The sequence below is a fragment of the Paroedura picta genome, chromosome 4 (genome assembly GCF_049243985.1).
Source record: "Paroedura picta isolate Pp20150507F chromosome 4, Ppicta_v3.0, whole genome shotgun sequence".
Lineage (NCBI taxonomy): Eukaryota > Metazoa > Chordata > Lepidosauria > Squamata > Gekkonidae > Paroedura > Paroedura picta.
Window position 1 is genome coordinate 86,479,003 of NC_135372.1, and position 17,233 is coordinate 86,496,235.

At 41.4% G+C, this 17,233-nt stretch overlaps 2 protein-coding genes across 2 annotated transcripts in view; both read right to left on the reverse strand.

Moving 5' to 3' along the window:
- LOC143835737 (vitamin D3 hydroxylase-associated protein-like) overlaps positions 1 to 2,292 on the reverse strand; it is a 29,236-nt gene extending 26,944 nt beyond the window's left edge. Inside the window, exon 1 of the mRNA XM_077333877.1 lies at positions 2,195 to 2,292. The gene's annotated coding sequence lies outside the window, so the exon portion shown is untranslated. The remainder of the gene's footprint in view (positions 1 to 2,194) is intronic.
- A 1,781-nt stretch (positions 2,293 to 4,073) lies between these two features.
- Positions 4,074 to 17,233, reverse strand: part of LOC143835738 (vitamin D3 hydroxylase-associated protein-like) — a 39,349-nt gene continuing 26,189 nt past the window's right edge. Inside the window, exons 8-15 of the mRNA XM_077333879.1 lie at positions 16,488 to 16,613; positions 14,276 to 14,373; positions 12,864 to 12,963; positions 9,592 to 9,635; positions 7,866 to 7,905; positions 6,563 to 6,671; positions 5,227 to 5,372; positions 4,074 to 4,272 (exon numbers count right to left, since the gene is read on the reverse strand). Of these exons, the coding sequence (XP_077189994.1) occupies positions 4,138 to 4,272; positions 5,227 to 5,372; positions 6,563 to 6,671; positions 7,866 to 7,905; positions 9,592 to 9,635; positions 12,864 to 12,963; positions 14,276 to 14,373; positions 16,488 to 16,613 (798 nt within the window). The 3' untranslated portion in view covers positions 4,074 to 4,137. The remainder of the gene's footprint in view (positions 4,273 to 5,226; positions 5,373 to 6,562; positions 6,672 to 7,865; positions 7,906 to 9,591; positions 9,636 to 12,863; positions 12,964 to 14,275; positions 14,374 to 16,487; positions 16,614 to 17,233) is intronic.

Consider the following 17,233-nt stretch of genomic DNA (forward strand, 5'->3'; position numbering starts at 1 on the left):
TCTAAGAAGCAAGTGCCTGCCTGCATCTCTTAGAAACAAGCATGGCTGTTAAATTCTTCCTACTGGACACTCTGACAGGTTGTAAGCCCCATCCCCACCCCACACACAGATTTCCTCATACTCTTAACAAGCCTAAGGATCTCTATATCTTTCGTGTTTGTTGATTGTTAGCATCAGGAAGGTGTAACTGGATGAAATATAGGTATTTTAAAGTTCAGAAGCTTTTAAACTTAAAAAACTTTAAAGTATTTTAAAGTTCAGGAGCAGGGGAAATACACTTGAGTGCAGAAAGTGTTCCTCTGTAAATAATGAGGAACATCCTTCGGTACCATCTTGGCTCACACTTTGTTACAGAGTAGTATTGCCAGCTCTGGTTTAGGAACTACTTGGAGATTTTTGGAGAGGAGCCAGGAGTGGGCAGGATTTGGCATGGGGAGGAATGTCACTGGTGTATAATGCTATGAAGTCCACCCTCCAAAGCAGCCATTTCCTCCAGGGGAACTGAACTCTTTAGTATGGATATCAGCTATAATTCCAGGGGATTCCCCAGTGCCACCTGGGGACTGGCATCCCTAGAGAACCCCGTTAAGTGCCTTGTGATGAAACTAAAATATTCATTTTAGCTACTTGAAAAGGAAAACTAGGCATATACGCAAATTACAGAATACAAATATCATATAAAGCTAACTATGTTTAGCAAAGAAAAGTTGAGTTCACCCATCTTAAAAATCTGTACGTAAGTAAAAGTTACTAAAATGGCTATTTTCTCTTCTACTTTATAACCAGAGAGCAGAATTGTCCCATAGCAATTGCTTTGCTTCTTCATTTGCCACCTTCTGTTCTGGATCTCAGGTAGCTAGTCAGGAGAAAGTCTGAAAGGATGGAGTAGAACTAGATTCTAAAAGAAACTGGCCACAATTTCCCTCCTTTCTGAGTGTTACATGGGCCTCTTGACACAGCTAGCAGTTACTTCAGTAGATGCTGACTTGGGCAGCATTGTCTACCATTTTTCGCAGGCACACACCATCCCCAGTGTTTATCCATGATAGCGCTGCTAATGTCTAACCAACCTTTTGAGGGCCAGACATGCAATGCCACAAACAATCATCAGATCCCTTCAAGTCACAGTAACTGGGGGTGGGGGTATTTCATAGAATCATAGAATCATAGAGTTGGAAGGGTCCATACAGGCCATCTAGTCCAACCCCCTGCTCAACGCAGAATTAGCCCTAAGCATCCTAAAGCATCCAAGAAAAGTGTGTATCCAACCTTTGCTTGAAGACTTCCAGTGAGGGGGAGTTCACCACCTCCCTAGGCAGCCTATTCCACTACTGAACTACTCTGACTGTGAAAAACTTTTTCCTGATATCTAGCCTATATCGTTGTACTTGAAGTTTAAACCCATTACTGTGTGTCCTCTCCTCTGCAGCCAGCAGAAACAGCATCCTGCCCTCCTCCAAGTGACAACCTTTCAAATACTTAAAGAGGGCTATCATGTCCCCTCTCAACCTCCTTTTCTCCAGGCTGAACATTCCCAAGTCCCTCAACCTATCTTCATAGGGCTTGGTCCCTTGGCCCCAGATCATCTTCGTCGCTCTCCTCTGTACCCTTTCAATTTTATCTACGTCCTTCTTGAAGTGAGGCCTCCAGAACTGCACACAGTACTCCAGGTGTGGTCTGACCAGTGCCGTATACAATGGGACTATGACATCTTGTGATTTTGATGTGATGCCTCTGTTGATACAGCCCAAAATGGCATTTGCCTTTTTTACCGCTGCATCACACTGCCTGCTCATGTTTAGTTTACAATCCACAAGTACCCCAAGGTCTCGTTCACACACAGTGCTACCTAGAAGCCTATCCCCCATCCAGTAGGCATGCTTTTCATTTTTCTGACCCAGATGCAGAACTTTACATTTATCTTTATTAAATTGCATCTTGTTCTCATTTCCTTGATCTCTTCAGCATTGTAGGCCTTGAAATATCTTTATTAAGTCAAGAAGTGGATAGAGCTAGGCAGGTGAGGTCATATTTTGAGCAAAAGTGGAGGTTCCCACCCACCAGAAATATTTAAAACAAAACAGAAATATTCCTGTTCTTAAAACCAAACTCCCATTCCCTAAATGAAAATGGTCATATCACAAAGTTGAAAGCCCCTTTTCAAAAACAAATTCTCAGCCTAAGTGAAGCAAACCTGAGTGTGCTGGTTCTGCTGCGTTCTGTTCAATGTGAGTCCAAAGACCAGCTCTGCACTCCAGGGCAAACTGTAAGAGTGTAACTACACACTTAACACAGTCACACTGCCTACATCACTGTAGTTAGTATTAACTCTGTGTTACTGATTACTGAAAGTGTGTTAATGCAACTGCAAGATTAACCCAGGTTAGATTGAGCAGAAGGGCATACAGAATGCCCTCCCACCTTCCTTGAAAGGTGAGAGGTATAGCCTATTACGATCCCAATAGTGAAAGAATGGTATGGAAATTGCTACATAGTATAAGGTGAAGAGGAAATGTTAGTAGTCCTAGTAGTATTCTGCAATAGGTACACTATCATGATATACCACCACGGGTCAGCTCCTGTCATGCTTGGAGGAAACTTCGGTGCTTGACTCATTCCAGTCTAGCTTCTGACCTGACCATGGGGTAGGGATAGTTCTGGTTGCCCTTATGGATGATTTCTGGCACCAGCTGGATAGGGGTGGGTTGGCATTCCTCACGATGTTAGCTCTGTCAGCAGCATTTGATGTCATTGATCATGAGTTGTTAGCCCACCGCCTCACTGGGGTCAGAATATGAGGGACAGCCATACAATGGCTCATCTCCTTCATCTGTAACCACACACAAAAGGTTGCAGTGGGACCCTCACCCAGTTACCAACCTTTGTGTCCCATAGGAGGCAGTCCCCTTATACACATTGTTCAACATCTATATGCACCCTCTGGCTCAGCTGGCCCAGAAATTCGGTCTGGGCTGTCATCAATATGCCAATAACACCCAGCTCTGTCTCCTAATGCGGTGGTTCCCAACCACCGGGCTGCAGCCCGGTGCCGGGCCGCGAAGGCCCTGGCACCGGGCCATGGCTCCCTCTCCCCGCTCCCCCCCCCCACAGTAAGAAACTTCCCAGGCTGCAAGCTTGTGGCCTGGCAAGCTTCTTACTGTGGGAGGAGGGGAGAGGGAAGCAGGGACGTGCACGCGCATATGCACCATGCGTGGCCGAAAACACGCATGCACTGCACTTTTGCGCATGCACACATGCGCGGAAGTGCTGCACATGCGTGTTTTTGGCCACACATGGTGCATGGAGCATGCACGGCCCTCCCTGCTGCCTCCGGTCCGCAGCCTGTAAAAGGTTGCAAACCACTGTCCTAATGGATGGAAACCAGGGGAGCTAAAAGGAAGTCAAAGAAAAACACAGAAACAAAAGCTTCTCATTATGAAAACTCAGAAACTAAGAAAAAACATCTATACCTATCTAATGCCTGTAATTAAGACCTATAAACTATACAACAACTGATTTTTACAACAAAGCTTTAGATCCTCATTCCATCTAATCCATTTTAGTAGAACCTTCACCATCCCTTGTTGTTCCAGTCCTGAGATAGACACCAAATTACCTGCCTGCTGGAGCCTGGGACAGCCAACTATTATTTTCTAACCAAGAAACTTGAGCAGCTCAATCAGTGAGGGAACCGAATTTTATTTTAGGAGGGAAAATTTACTTCAGAGTTGAGCAGTTTGAAGGAGACCTGTCATATATGCCATAGAAGAAATGGAAGCAATTAGTCTGTATCTATTCTCAGACTTCAACTCCTCTTGTATTTTATGATTCTTCTAGGCCAGGGGAACCAAAATCAGTGGTCTGGAGATCAGTGGTAATGGCTAGAGACTTCATTCTCCATCTGAAGACTGACAACCCTAGCTGCAGTGCTAGTCCTGGCGTATAATCCTCAATTATGCAGCACCATAACATTTTCACTACTCATTAAACATATTCTCTCCAAAAACATGTCAGTAGGAATATAACTGAGCAAACTTCAGCACTATTAAAACAAATCCAGACAGAAACCAAAGAAGCCAACAAAAAGCGTTTATTAGGTGATAAGTCAAGCACGTTGCAGGATCTTCTCCCTCAGGATCAGATTTTCCTTCTTCCTCTCCTCTCACAGGAGAGTGTCTCTACTTCCTTCATGAAACGAAGACACAGTTCCTCCTGCCATGGCAAGGCCACACACTGGACTGCTACAGGGAGCCCCACAGCATCTTGCACAGCCTATAGAAGAGGTACAAATGGTGCAATATTACCAAGGAGATTCCAGTGTGAAAAGGGGAGGACAGCATGAGTTTGTGGTTTTCAAAGCATTCATTAAAGAGGTTTCAGAACTGCATGTCATATTTTGAAGTGAATTAGTTGAGACTTTCTGTTCACTACCCACTGAGGAAATATGCAACTGAAGTAACAGAAAATGTTTGGAATACATTTCAACATGACTCATAACCACATGGCACCCCAAACAATCATAAGTTAATATTGAGAGGAGGTACTGAAAACACATGGCACAAAACTGTTCATAATTCTACGTGGAATGCATCTGTGGCAACAGAAGGCTAATGACTATGTGTTACTTTGTTCAAATATCATGTTCATGCTGGTAGAAGGAGCTCAGACTTCATCTTCCTGTAATGTGTACTGCACTTCAAGTAGTTCCACAACCTGATACACTTCTGGTATCAGATTTGCACTACAAGAAAAGTGCTTCAAATAAGGGAGTGCACTATAAATCAAAGAAAAATTTCACTCCCCTCACCTGCACAAATCTTTTCCTGTGAATCTCCAGCCCACCTGCAAATGCATGAACTGTCATAGTTATATATATTTGGACTTTTCTCTGTGTAAGGCTGCAATTTTAAGTAGGAAGTAGGAACTAAGAGTGAGAGTAAATATTAGTATTTCCTGTCAGGGTTTGTTAGTAGGGCCAAAAACAGCTGGGGTTAAATAATCCCTCTGCCTGGTAGCAGTCTTTCATTTAAACTTCAACCTCAGTGGCTGCAGTGCATAAGGAAAACATACGACTACCATGAAATCTGATATCCTAGGTGGCCCAGGGTCACTAGTTTTAGAGTAGGATGGAAGGGAGGATAACTTGCACCATTTTCCAAAATAAATGGAAAGTCCCAATTATGTGGTCTTCAGATACAGCAGTTGCCTTCATTGCTGATGACTGACCTCTTTCATTCTCTTATCCCAAGGATCTCCGTAGTATCCTTTATAATGCCTCAGCTCTTCCTCATCTGCTTCTGAAACTGTAGTGACTGGTACAACTCCAGCAGGAAAATTCAAGACATTGTATAGATGGGTGTAGGTAGTAGCAACTGGAAGAAACCACAAATAATATCAACATACAACATAATACAAATTCAAGCTTGCATTTTATGAAGCCTACATACAAATGTCATAAGACACAAATACACTTCTTTACACACCTTGTTACTCAAGCACAATCAAAATGATCCCTATTTGATGATCCACATAATATTTATTTAAATTCAATGTAATTTGTTTAGTTTCTACATTCTCAGCAGTAAAAATGCTCCCTGACCTGGATAGCACAGGCACGCCTAATCCTGTTAGATCTTGGAAGATAATTAGGGCCGAACTTGGCTATTATTTGGATGAGGGACTTTCATGGATACCAATGGTAATTCCCCCAAAGAACACATAGGGAATTTACAAACAGGACTTCACTTATTGCAATACATGCACTAAGAAGAGAAAACACCATTGAAATTTTTGGCAGCTTTTGTAAAAAGAGTTAATGGCTGATAAATAGACATCTTTGTTCATTGATTGGTACTTTACAGCTTTTACTTTGATGCTTTTATTGGCTGCTAAATATATTTCATGTTTAATGAAACCTCTAATGAGAAGGCTCTACACAGGCCAAAATGTGCTAGGTCTATTGATTCATATAGTACCTAGCACACTGTTTTGTGATAGCCTATAGGCTGTATATATGTTCTTAATTTTTTAGAAATAAATAAATTGTGCACAATAAAAGTTATATAATTCTAACATTTATACAGACCTTGAAAGGTCCAGACTGTTCTCAGCTGGGTTTTTATGGTTCCACAATTTACGAACAGACCAGAGAATTAATTTTTTTCTCTTCATAGGAAATAATGGAGGTCAGATGGAGTCACCCTCTTTGGATGCCCCTAAAATTGGGCCTCCTGGGCCAATCTTTTTGCAATTGGGGGTTCTTTTGAGGAGAGGCTCCTGCAGTTACACTGCAAGTTTCGTGCCTCTATCTCACCCACCCCAGGGCCTGGAAAAGACAAAAAGGGGGAAATTCCTATAGACTTTAATTGTGCAATCGGTTTCAATGGTGTTGAATCAATTCAGATTCAGCCAAATTGATTCAGCCAAATCTGGAAAAACTATGGGTGATTCAGATGAATCCAAAATGGTCTGAATTTTCTTGCACACCCCATGCTAGACTGATGACAATAAGTAAACTGAATTGCACAGTGCATTGCTACAGAGTGGGATGATCAGAAGGTACCAAATAGTTTGCCAGCATATCCCAGATTAAAGGCTGGTCCCAAAGCAGGACAAAGCACAACATCCAGCTTCAGCTTCCGCCACTCGGCAATGAATTCATCACAATACGCCTGGGGAAAAACAGAAAGACTGTGCTTAATACAATGGCTGTTACCAGCATCAGCTGGAAAGCAGAAATCTGCTTCTCTCTGACATTTAGAAACTAGTAGTTGCATCACAGAACCTCAGACATTCAGCAATTTTCTAGTCATCATAGCAATCAGCAAAATCTGGTACCTTTTCCACAGACTAGAACACCCCTGTGAGTCTCCAAGCACAGGGCTCGTCTTCCTGCTCTCTCTAGGTAACCAAGGCTCTTTCCTCCATTCTTAAATGCCTCTTTCTCAGTCAGAGGTGCCCTTTTGTTCTGCCCAACCCCCCCCCCCCCCCAAATAGCTCCCAAATATAAAAATTCACAAACAGTTTGAATAATTGGAATAGGATTAATAAATCAAGCACTTTTAGGGGATGAGTTCAAATCTTCAAGGGTCCAGTTTAATGTCTCAAATTGGGTCTGATCATGAAAACCACAAAAAAGGTGCCAATGTTTTAGAAAGTGGTCAAAATCATATGCAAAAATATTGTATTTTTCCATCTTGCTTGGGAAAGTCACTGGCAGAGAGGCTCTTGTTTACATTGGTGCTTTCAGGTTGCTGTCTATGGCACACTTCCCTGATAAATGCTAATTACTACAAACATCCCTTAACAACAATAATGACCCCCCCCCCAAATTTATTCAGAGCAAAATCCGCAGGTTGTGTTCTCTCCCCCTCCAAGAGACTAATATAGCTGCACTGGAGACCTTGTGCAGTATTTTAAAACTGTCTTGTGTGTAGTTTGTATGCTTATATGTAATTGGGCAACGCAACACAAACTACAGTGCAATACCATGGTACCCTCAATGATGTCTGGATGTACAACAGACCCGTGACATCTTTACTACAGGCTAAGCATAGCTGGCACAGCAACTGCAGTTCTGGGTCTACATAATTTTCCAAGTAATGTTAGTGCTGTATTGTCCCAAGCCGGACTCTGTGAGATCATGACATATAAAATATTTTAACTCTTCCTTGAACTTCCTGTTGGTCAGCAGTGAAAGATATGACTAAGCCAAATATATATGCAGGGTTCTCAAAGGTTATGCGCTGTCATGTTGACTTGACAGTACAAAAGGACAGCATTGCCCTTTGAAAACTGGCTATTGCCAGGTGAACTGCAACTAGAAGAGAACTGGAATCCTTATCTTGTCATGGGAATAAAATTACCATTCGGTCAACATTGTTCTTCCAGAGGTTCTTCACGGATCTAGGAGATTTGAGAATACATGCAAATTAGCTTTAATGAGAAGCAACAAGTATATCAATACAATTGCCAGATTTGTAGTTTGGGCTGCAACAACCTTCCTGAAAATTGTCATTAAATAATAGTGTTGCTGAAGAATTTGAAGCCTGGATTTATGATCTAGCCATTCTGAAAACTGAGACCTGTTAATCAACTAACACAGTGCAAAGCTTTCTCCCCAGCAGCTACAGTATCTTTTCTGTCTCTTGAAATTCATTTTCTTTCCTTTGTATATGTTCTTTTTAGAAATCACATTTCATTGCTTAAAGGCAATTGTTACAATTCAGTACTTATAAATATCAGATACCATTCATTATTGCATTTGTAGTTCCTCCTAACTTTGTTTCATGTGTATATATGGAAACCTTATGTTTGAAAGCTGACTTCAAAACATTTAATGGGTTTGTAAATAAACAGTGCAAATAAGAACATGAAGTAATGTCGTATTAGCAGATCATCATGCTATATTAGACTGAAGAGCACTTCATTAGTTATCTTTTTCTTATATGGTGACAATATCGATGCAAGAGGAAAAGCATACAGTATCAGCAAGGTAGCACAGCACAAATGGTTGTTTTGTTGTGTGTATGTTACAAGCATCTAAACACTGGCTATCCAAAACATCCAGTCACATCAATCAGTGTTTCCTCATAAAGCAACTTTCTGTAAATAAAAACATCTTTTGCACCTTCATTGTTCTGAACAATTCACATTAAAGGCATGCAGTACATTACACAAACTTTCCAAACTTTCTAGGGAGATTATTCTGTGCTGCATTTTATGCTGCCCCCTACTGGATAAAATATAGAAGTTTCTTTCAACAGATTTACAACAACATATGTCTTGTGACATCTTGAAGACATAGATTTATGGACATTCATGTAATGCGTTAACTTGGGGCTGGATCCCAAATCCATGGGGAACTCTATAGACAGAGGGGAGATTTCTGCCAATTCCCTCACAGTGGTGGATCTCTAACTGTTTTCTCATGCTGTTCCTGAAAGATTCCTCTGTCCCCCAGGAACAGCATTTCACTGAACATTTTGGGCTGCAGTGAAAGGAGGAGGGATGGAGTTGTGCTCCAAAGACAGGTATCCTTCCCATCCAGGAAAACTCCCAGTATACCCAAGTCATGGCTCCTCTCTGGGATTCGTCACACACAGGTGGATGGTAATGAGAAAGGTTAAGGCATCACCTGCCATCCCCACTACTCCAAGCACACCACACCATACCTTTGTGCTTGGCAAGGGAACCGCTGAACAAGAAGCAAGTGGAGGAGGGTAGAGAACTGGAAGATCCAAACCACCTCCTTGCTTCAGTTCACTTTGTCCACCAAGGACTCTGAACCATGATTATTAAGAGCAGTTGAAGTCCAGTAACTGTGAACTATCCCCCCCCCCACACACACACACACACACACACACCATGTACAAGTGGGAAGATTGAGATTGAATTTACATCATGTCAAATGGGGAAGTGATGGTACCTCACACTGTTATACTATTGTACTAAATTCAGTGCACCTGAATGGAAAGTTCACCTACTATGGAAATTATAACGCCATAGTTAGTCCATAAAAAGCATCCTAGCTATGTTTAGGGCTATGTAAGTACTCCATGAAAAATCATCACTCCAACAAATTATCTTTACCCTACTCCAATGAGGGCATTCAGATGTCGAGAGATTCGTGGAAACTGAAACAAAACAAAACAGGACTTCAGAAGTTCACAGCAAAACTCAAAACTCATCACGTTCTGCCACATGAACTAACAGCTAATTTCAGCCAAAAATCCTAGCATGGCAATCTTAAAAGAGAATGGTTATATCTTGTCTTTTAGCTTCAAGTGAAATATACTTTCAAGAGAGTATTCAAGATCACAGCACAGCACCTATTTACACATGGCTTAATACATTCTGAGCTTCCAGAAAATCTGAGCAGCTGAGACACCCAGTGCCAAGCCATTCATTCATTCATTCATTCATTCATTCATTCATTCATTCATTCATTCATTCATTCATTCATTCATTCATTCATTCATTCATTGCATCATATAGCTTGTTTTTCAGCTAACACAATGCAAAGCTTTTCCCTCAGCATCTACAGTACCATTTCTGTCTCTTAAAATTCATTTTCTTCCCTCTGTATAATAGTCTGTTCTTTTTAGAAATCACATTTCATTATTTAAAGGCAGTTGTTACAGTTCTGTATTTATAAATGTCAGATGCCATTCATTATTGCATTTGTAGTTCCTCTTAACTTCATTTCATGTGTAAATATGGAAATCTTATGTTCAAAAGATGACTTCAAAAAATGTAATGGATTTGTAAATAAATGATGCATTGAGTAACCCCTGAAATATTCTTCAGGCTTCAAGTAACCCCAGAATGATGTCAGCTGGCCATGGTCCTGGAAGTCACATGTTTACAGTGCACATGGCATAACTAACAAAATAAAATGTTTGTTAAATAAGAAGTTAGTTTCATGTTTATATGTACAATACTTTGCCATGTGCGTGGGAAAGTCCAAATTTTCCTGTCCATGCCATAGGTCTGTTCCTGCCATCCTGCCTGCTTTCTTGGACTGCCTTTGAAACATCACCCATTTTACCCAGTTTGCCTCTAAAACAAGGACTCTTTCCCTTGTATGAAATTTGGCAGGAAAGATCCCTTGAATACAAACTGAGAATTTTTTTCCCAAATGGAGGGGGGTTCCTGGTGTTTCTTACTGTGAGCAATGAAGTCGAGACAAAACAAAAACTGAATACAGAAAGCTTTAATAATGGGTATAATTAATGCAGGTCAAGGTTTTAAAAGAAGCATAAATTTAAAAATATATACGCACCTTTAATAAACAGCTTTAAAAAAATGTGCAGCCCAAACACAGTGAAAGAGATTTAGCCTCCTCTGCCTTCAGCTGCAGTTATGCTTCATCTGTATCTTTCCAGTGAAATCAGTGGAGCTTAAAAGCTTTCTGTTGTGCCAAAAGTTTACCTGCTTTTTATTCATGATCAAAGAATTTTCTGAAGAGGATACACTTCATAAAAATGAACATTTTGTGCCCTGGTATATTTGTGGTGGAATGAGAGGAAGGAGGCCAGGAAGAAAGAGCCAGACCTACTAAGTTGTTGCTGGCAAAGATCAAGATCTGTGGCAATTCTATTTTCGCTTTGCCTCCACTTTACTTTCAGTCCCATCATTTTGCTGAGAATGGGATCATCAAAAAGCAGATATGAAAACCTGAGACTGGCTGCATCAAGGTCATTATTCTTAGATTATGATTTTCCACCTTGGTTATTCCGCTTTATAAGGAAGGCAGCTAGAACTTGATTTCAGTTAACAAGATTGAGTGGGGCAAGTGCTAAATGAAACAGTCATTTTGAGAGAGCATATGAAGGAAACAATCAAATATATAAGTTTATATTATGATTCAGCTTCGGCTTGGAAAGAAAATGGAACACGGTCTGCTCCAGAGATCCAGAGCCACTTGCTGATTTAAATGTAACAATAGCAATCAATGCAAATAGGGAGTCAAATGATTCCTGTATGAACACATAGTTAGAGAACCTGTAAGCAATCTCATTTTCAGATCCATAACAAAGGCTTCAGCATATTTCCAAGGGCAGCAGAGCAGTGTTGCAGAATTATTCCTGACAACAAAATGTCTACATCAGATGCAAACCGGTGCCCACTTCTGTCTGCTGAATAGTGAACTTAAAGGTCATCAAGTGGGGACTTGATCTGGTTCCCTGTTCTTTAGAGGACATAGCTTATATCTCCCTAAAGACTTCATGTGCAAAGGATTAAATGTATATATGGTTTAGCAAATAGAAGTCCTGGGGCTAAATTCAAAGATGGCTCTTCTGCTGCTAACCCAAAGGCAACAGGTATGTTGAAGAAATGGACAACAGGCTAGCAACCTAATTTGAGGACAAGGATGAAGACCCCCACTTCTTCTCTCTATCTCATTCTCATAGAATCACAGAGTTGGAAGGGACCTTCAGGGTCATCTAGTCCAATCCCCTGCAGAATGCAGGAAATTCACAGATTTGGTACTCAAATAAAACTAGTTTCTGCCCGAGGAGACAGGAATTTGATTAATGGGTCACCTTAAAAGGAGTGATATTTTAAAGACGGTGTAGGGATCAATTTATTCATTAAGTTTCTTCTTGCTGTACTGTTACGGAGTGTGACTGAATTACAGGTGGGTGCTGAGCAATAATTTTAACTAGCAGGGAACCTGCAAGGATTTATGAGGGGCTATCTCATTTTCCTGTCTCCCACAATTTCCTCCTTTATTTCCCTGAAAGGTCCAAAGCCTCTCCTCTCTTTTCCTGCTTCCCTCTCTTCCTCCCACACACCATCCAACCAATCTTCATCTGCCCCATTGCTCTCCCTCCTTCACTCATACTAGTACCCTCTACCTGGCAAAAGCATGGCTCCATTGCATGGTGCTGGCTGCTGGGCCAGGTCCAGTAATGTGATGGGGAAACTAAAATGACTAGTGGGAGGCACCTCACTTCTTCCCATGTCCTCTTTCCAACACTATTTCCTCTTCCTGGCAATCCCCATATCCTCATTTTTTTTTCCTGCTCTCTCCTCTCCTCCTCACCTACCAAACATGGAAAAGGGGAAGGAATACAACAGAGAGAGAGAGAGAGAGAGAGAATTACCAGTCTTCTGGAAGAATGCTGTTGAATTCAGGAAGGGAAAGAGGAAATAAACAACAGAAAATCACTGGTGGCACTACAAGCCAAGCAAAAGTTGCCATCAATATGAAATTGCAAGAAGGAGAACTGAAAAGGTGACACTTTCTTATTCTGGTATTCAGCTTCCTTTCTTCAGGCATCCTTTGCCACCCAAGCAAAATTCCTAACAGGCTTTGGAAATACATGACATTCATAGAGTGCCAGCTAAAGACTCACCACAGGCATTAAAATGAGAGCCAGGAGCCTCTTCAGCAGATCTGGCATTTTGCAGCAACGGAGCTGGTTTGTCCAAGTAGCATCCACAAATTCTCCATTGCTGGAAAGGTGAAAAGAGATAGATTAAAAATCTGTGGAATTATCTATCTGGTAACATCTGGAAAATTCTATCTGCCCAGTAAAGTATACTGTGCCCAATGCTTCAGCTCTGCAGGGTAAATGTTAGGCCCTTTTATACAGGCTCTTAAAAACTCTCTTTGGCTTCAGAAGTCAAATGGATTTTTATTTCAGGTTTCACACACCTAAAGGATAAAAAGCAACCCCCCCCAAAAAAAAATAACCTGGATCAAAACAGGTTTTTGAATAACCTGGCTCATTAAGGTTTAATTAACTGCAGGAGGACCACGGGGGGAGGGGGGGACCAATTTGACTTCAGAAGCCAAAGGACCTTACACTGTAAATATATCTGAGAAGTTAATATGCTACAGAAAGGAAAATAATTTATATTAGAGAAGACTATTGATAACAAGGACCAATGTTGACCATGCAGTGCTGGAATTAAGCTAGAGGTTTCTTACCATCCTGCTTCTCTGATAGCAAACTATTTGACTGGTTATGAGATTTGATGAACTCTATTGCATTTGTTATAATTATGTGTTGTTTTCAATTTGCATCTTTTACTGTTAGTTAGGAGCCTCTTGTGGCGCAGGGTGGTAAGGCAGCTGACATGCTGTCCGAAGCTCTGACCATGAAGCTGGGAGTTTGATCCCAGCAGCCGGCTCAAGGTTGACTCAGCCTTCCATCCTTCCGAGGTAGGTAAAATGAGTACCCAGCTTGCTGGGGGGTAAACGGTAATGACTGGGGAAGGCACTGGCAAACCACCCCGTATGGAGTCTGCCATGAAAATGCTGTAGGGCGTCACCCCAAGGGTCAGACATGACTCGGTTTTTGCACAGGGGATACATTTACCTTTACTGTTAGTTTATCTTTTGGTTATTGCTTCAAGCAGATTCTAAGGAGGCAGGATACAAATAAAGATGTTTATTTGCTGCCTTGTTAAAGCTATACAACATGGAGAGCCTACTTAGAAGATACTGGACAAAATCATCTTGCAGGATTTATGCCTCCTGCATTAGCAGCATAGTCATCAGCTGGTCTAAGTGGATTTGGGCCTGGTGCTGTGAACCTGACTTCCAGTTTTAAAAGCCACTCAATTTTAAATTCAGTCAGCCTCAGACCAACCAGTTGGCTCATACTGGAGGGGGGTCTACAGTGGGAGAGACTGGTGAAAATTGCCATTCCTTCTACAAGTAGAAATGCTATTCTAATGGAGGAACTATGTGACTGGATACAGACCATTCACCCACTGCTTTTTGTTATACAATTGTGAGTTTTTGTTATGTCGTTCTTACAAGTTTTCCACCAAAGTGGAACATCCATCTGCAGAAACACCTTTGGTGAAGAGCTCTTCCACCAGGAAATTAATCCGTGGGGGCATGAAGGGTATAAGCTGAATGAAAAAACAAGATTGATATTTAATGGCAACACAAAGGAAACAAAGATATTCTTCTACCCTCGCGTATTCCTGTAGTGATTGAAATTTACAAGTCTGTGTGGTCTCAAATAAGTATTCCAATGAATTTCCTGAATCTGTTGGCCTCATTCTGCTTATTTAAAAGCAGCGATCTTTTGAAATGATATTTCTGCCTATTGTAGTGAAGATGTAGGGGAGGGAAACCAACTGTGCTGGATGGGGACTATTTTTGTAACAGGTTTGATCCAATACAAGGATTAAGAAAGAACTGTGAATTTTCCTCACTTTACCCTTCCTGTGGCAATCTTTTCCAAACCAAGGAAAAGTTATTTCCAAGGTCATGATGATACCTCCAGGGACTAATAGCCATACAGTATGCTGAAGAAAGAGTGATTTAGTCTTCTTCCTCCTCCCTTCAGCCTCCTAACCTGTGAGGCTATTAGTCCATGCTGGTCCCCCAAACTCAGGAAGAAACCTGATCTGTATTGGAAGGAGGGAAAAGCAGAGGAGATCCAGAACAGCTGGCTCTAACCTAAGATAGTCATAATGATCCATTTGTCTACAACCTTGCTCTGCAGACCAATCTTATAGTTGTGCATGCAAACTGCTTCTTAAATATCTTTGACATGGCAGAATTTGGCAGCTAAAGAAAGTTGCATACTGAAAAAGTAGAACTCTGAAGGATGTCTGAGCATAAGAAGAGCCAGGCTGGATCAGACCAGAGGCCCATCCTGTCCAGCATTCTGTTCACACATTTCAGTTCAATTTATTGTTGCTGCAGTCCTCAACAACATTCCACAATTTCAAGCATACCTGTTCAAACACTGGCTGACCACCTGCCTCTAGGAAACTCACAAATAAAATGACTTCAACAGCATCCTTCCACCCATGCTTCCCAGCACCTGATATAAAAGGAATACTGGCTATCCACTGCCACCTCAAGAACCCTTTCTCAGTCGGTCACTGTAAGATCTCATCAGTATATATGGGAAGATGGGATTTTTTTTGCCCCAATATGCACCACCAAACAATTGATCACACTGGATCAGGACCAGTAACCATTCTATTAAGATCTTGACTTGGTCCTCAGTTGGGACCAGTTGAGTTAGATTGGGAGAAACTGTTTTGCACCGCCATCTTTATGACTGCTGATTTTATGATGAATGTATTATGATTTAATGGGATTTTATGGGTTATGTTGTTTTATTTTGTAAGCCGCCTTGAGGTGACTTTGTCAAGAGAGGCAGGGTATAAATTCAAAAATAAATAAATAAAAATAAATATCATTTCCCATTTTAATACCCATATGTCCATTTTAATGCCCAATTGTTTTGGAGCACTTAATAATCAGTTTGTGTTTTAACCATCCTAAATAATTTGGTGTCATTCACAAGCTTGGCCACTTAACTACGCATCCCTAATTCCAAGTCATTTATGAACAATATCAGCATCTATATATCAGTATTCAGTTGATGACTGGTCAGGAGCCTGGCTACATTATTCTGTTCAACAACTGAAATGTCCTGAGGACATTTTTAGCAGTCTTTTCATTCTTGTTATATCCCTAATAGGTAAAGGTAACTTTACTAGCAGACTACACTTTTTAAAGAGTTGATAACTCTAGTGGATTGTTTGTGTGTATTGATTGTTTTGTATCATTATTCAGTGGTCCCCAACCTTTTTCATGCCGGGGACTGGAGTAGGGGGGGAGAGGGAGAGCAGCGCTTGCCGGCGGGTGCAAATGCGCAGGTGCAGATATGCCATGCCTGTGTGTTTGTGCTTGCACCTCCCCCCAGCAGCACGGCTAGGCTTGAGCAATTCGGCTGCCAAAGCAGCCGATCGCTCCCGGCGCAATGAGCGCCACTCCGCAGGGGGGAGGGAGGCATGCCCACTGGCTCACAGGCGCCCGTGCCTCCCATTCCCCCACCACGGCCTGATATCAAGGGCTCCACGGTCTGGCACCGGGCCATGGCCTGGGGTTGGGGAACACTGTCATTATTGATCTTTTTTATATGCTATGATGAAAATCACAATAGTAAAGCAATCTAAATACATTGGAAGTACTATTTGAAAACATCTCCGTGGCTTACAGTATGTCCAGCTTCCTGCAACAATTTTCTGGTTTCCTGAACAGCCCGCCTCATACTGGGAGATGGCTGGAAATAACCATCTTCTTCATAGTATCCAATCCTAAGGGGCCTAGAACTGGAATAGATCTGCAAAATGGAAAATTGTCATGGATCAGTGAGAAGCAAAATTCCTTTCTGTATAGCTTTTCAAAACTCTGTCATTCAATCAAAGATGAAGTGTCCAGAAAGCTGAATAAAATGAGGCAAACATGTTTTTGCCACATGCATGTAATATTTCTATATGAGAAATATTGTTCAGTGGTTAATTGAATCACTATCATGCATTCTGCATTGGGGTCCTGATAACCAATTTGGAATTGGTAAAATTAAACAATGACGATGAGGGAATTGACTTTTGAAGAGTGACATACAGACTAGTTCACCCAGCCTTAAAAGCCACAGCATACCTGTCCTAGCTTTCTTCTCTACGTATAATAGTTCAGTTGAACTCTAGATTCTGGACATACCTTGAAGATAAGATTTGAAAACAATATCTGAAATATTTGGTACTTCCTTGTGAGAGACTTCCCTTTTCAAACACATTTAACTTTGGACCTTGGTTCTGGCTCCATCCTCCTGATCTTGCAATCAGCCCTTAGCCCTCCTGGTAACAACTTGGGCCATGAGGATTTTGCACAACTGCAGTACAGTGCCAAACACCTATGGCACTAGCATAGGATAAGAGAACTGCTTAGGTTGTATTACAT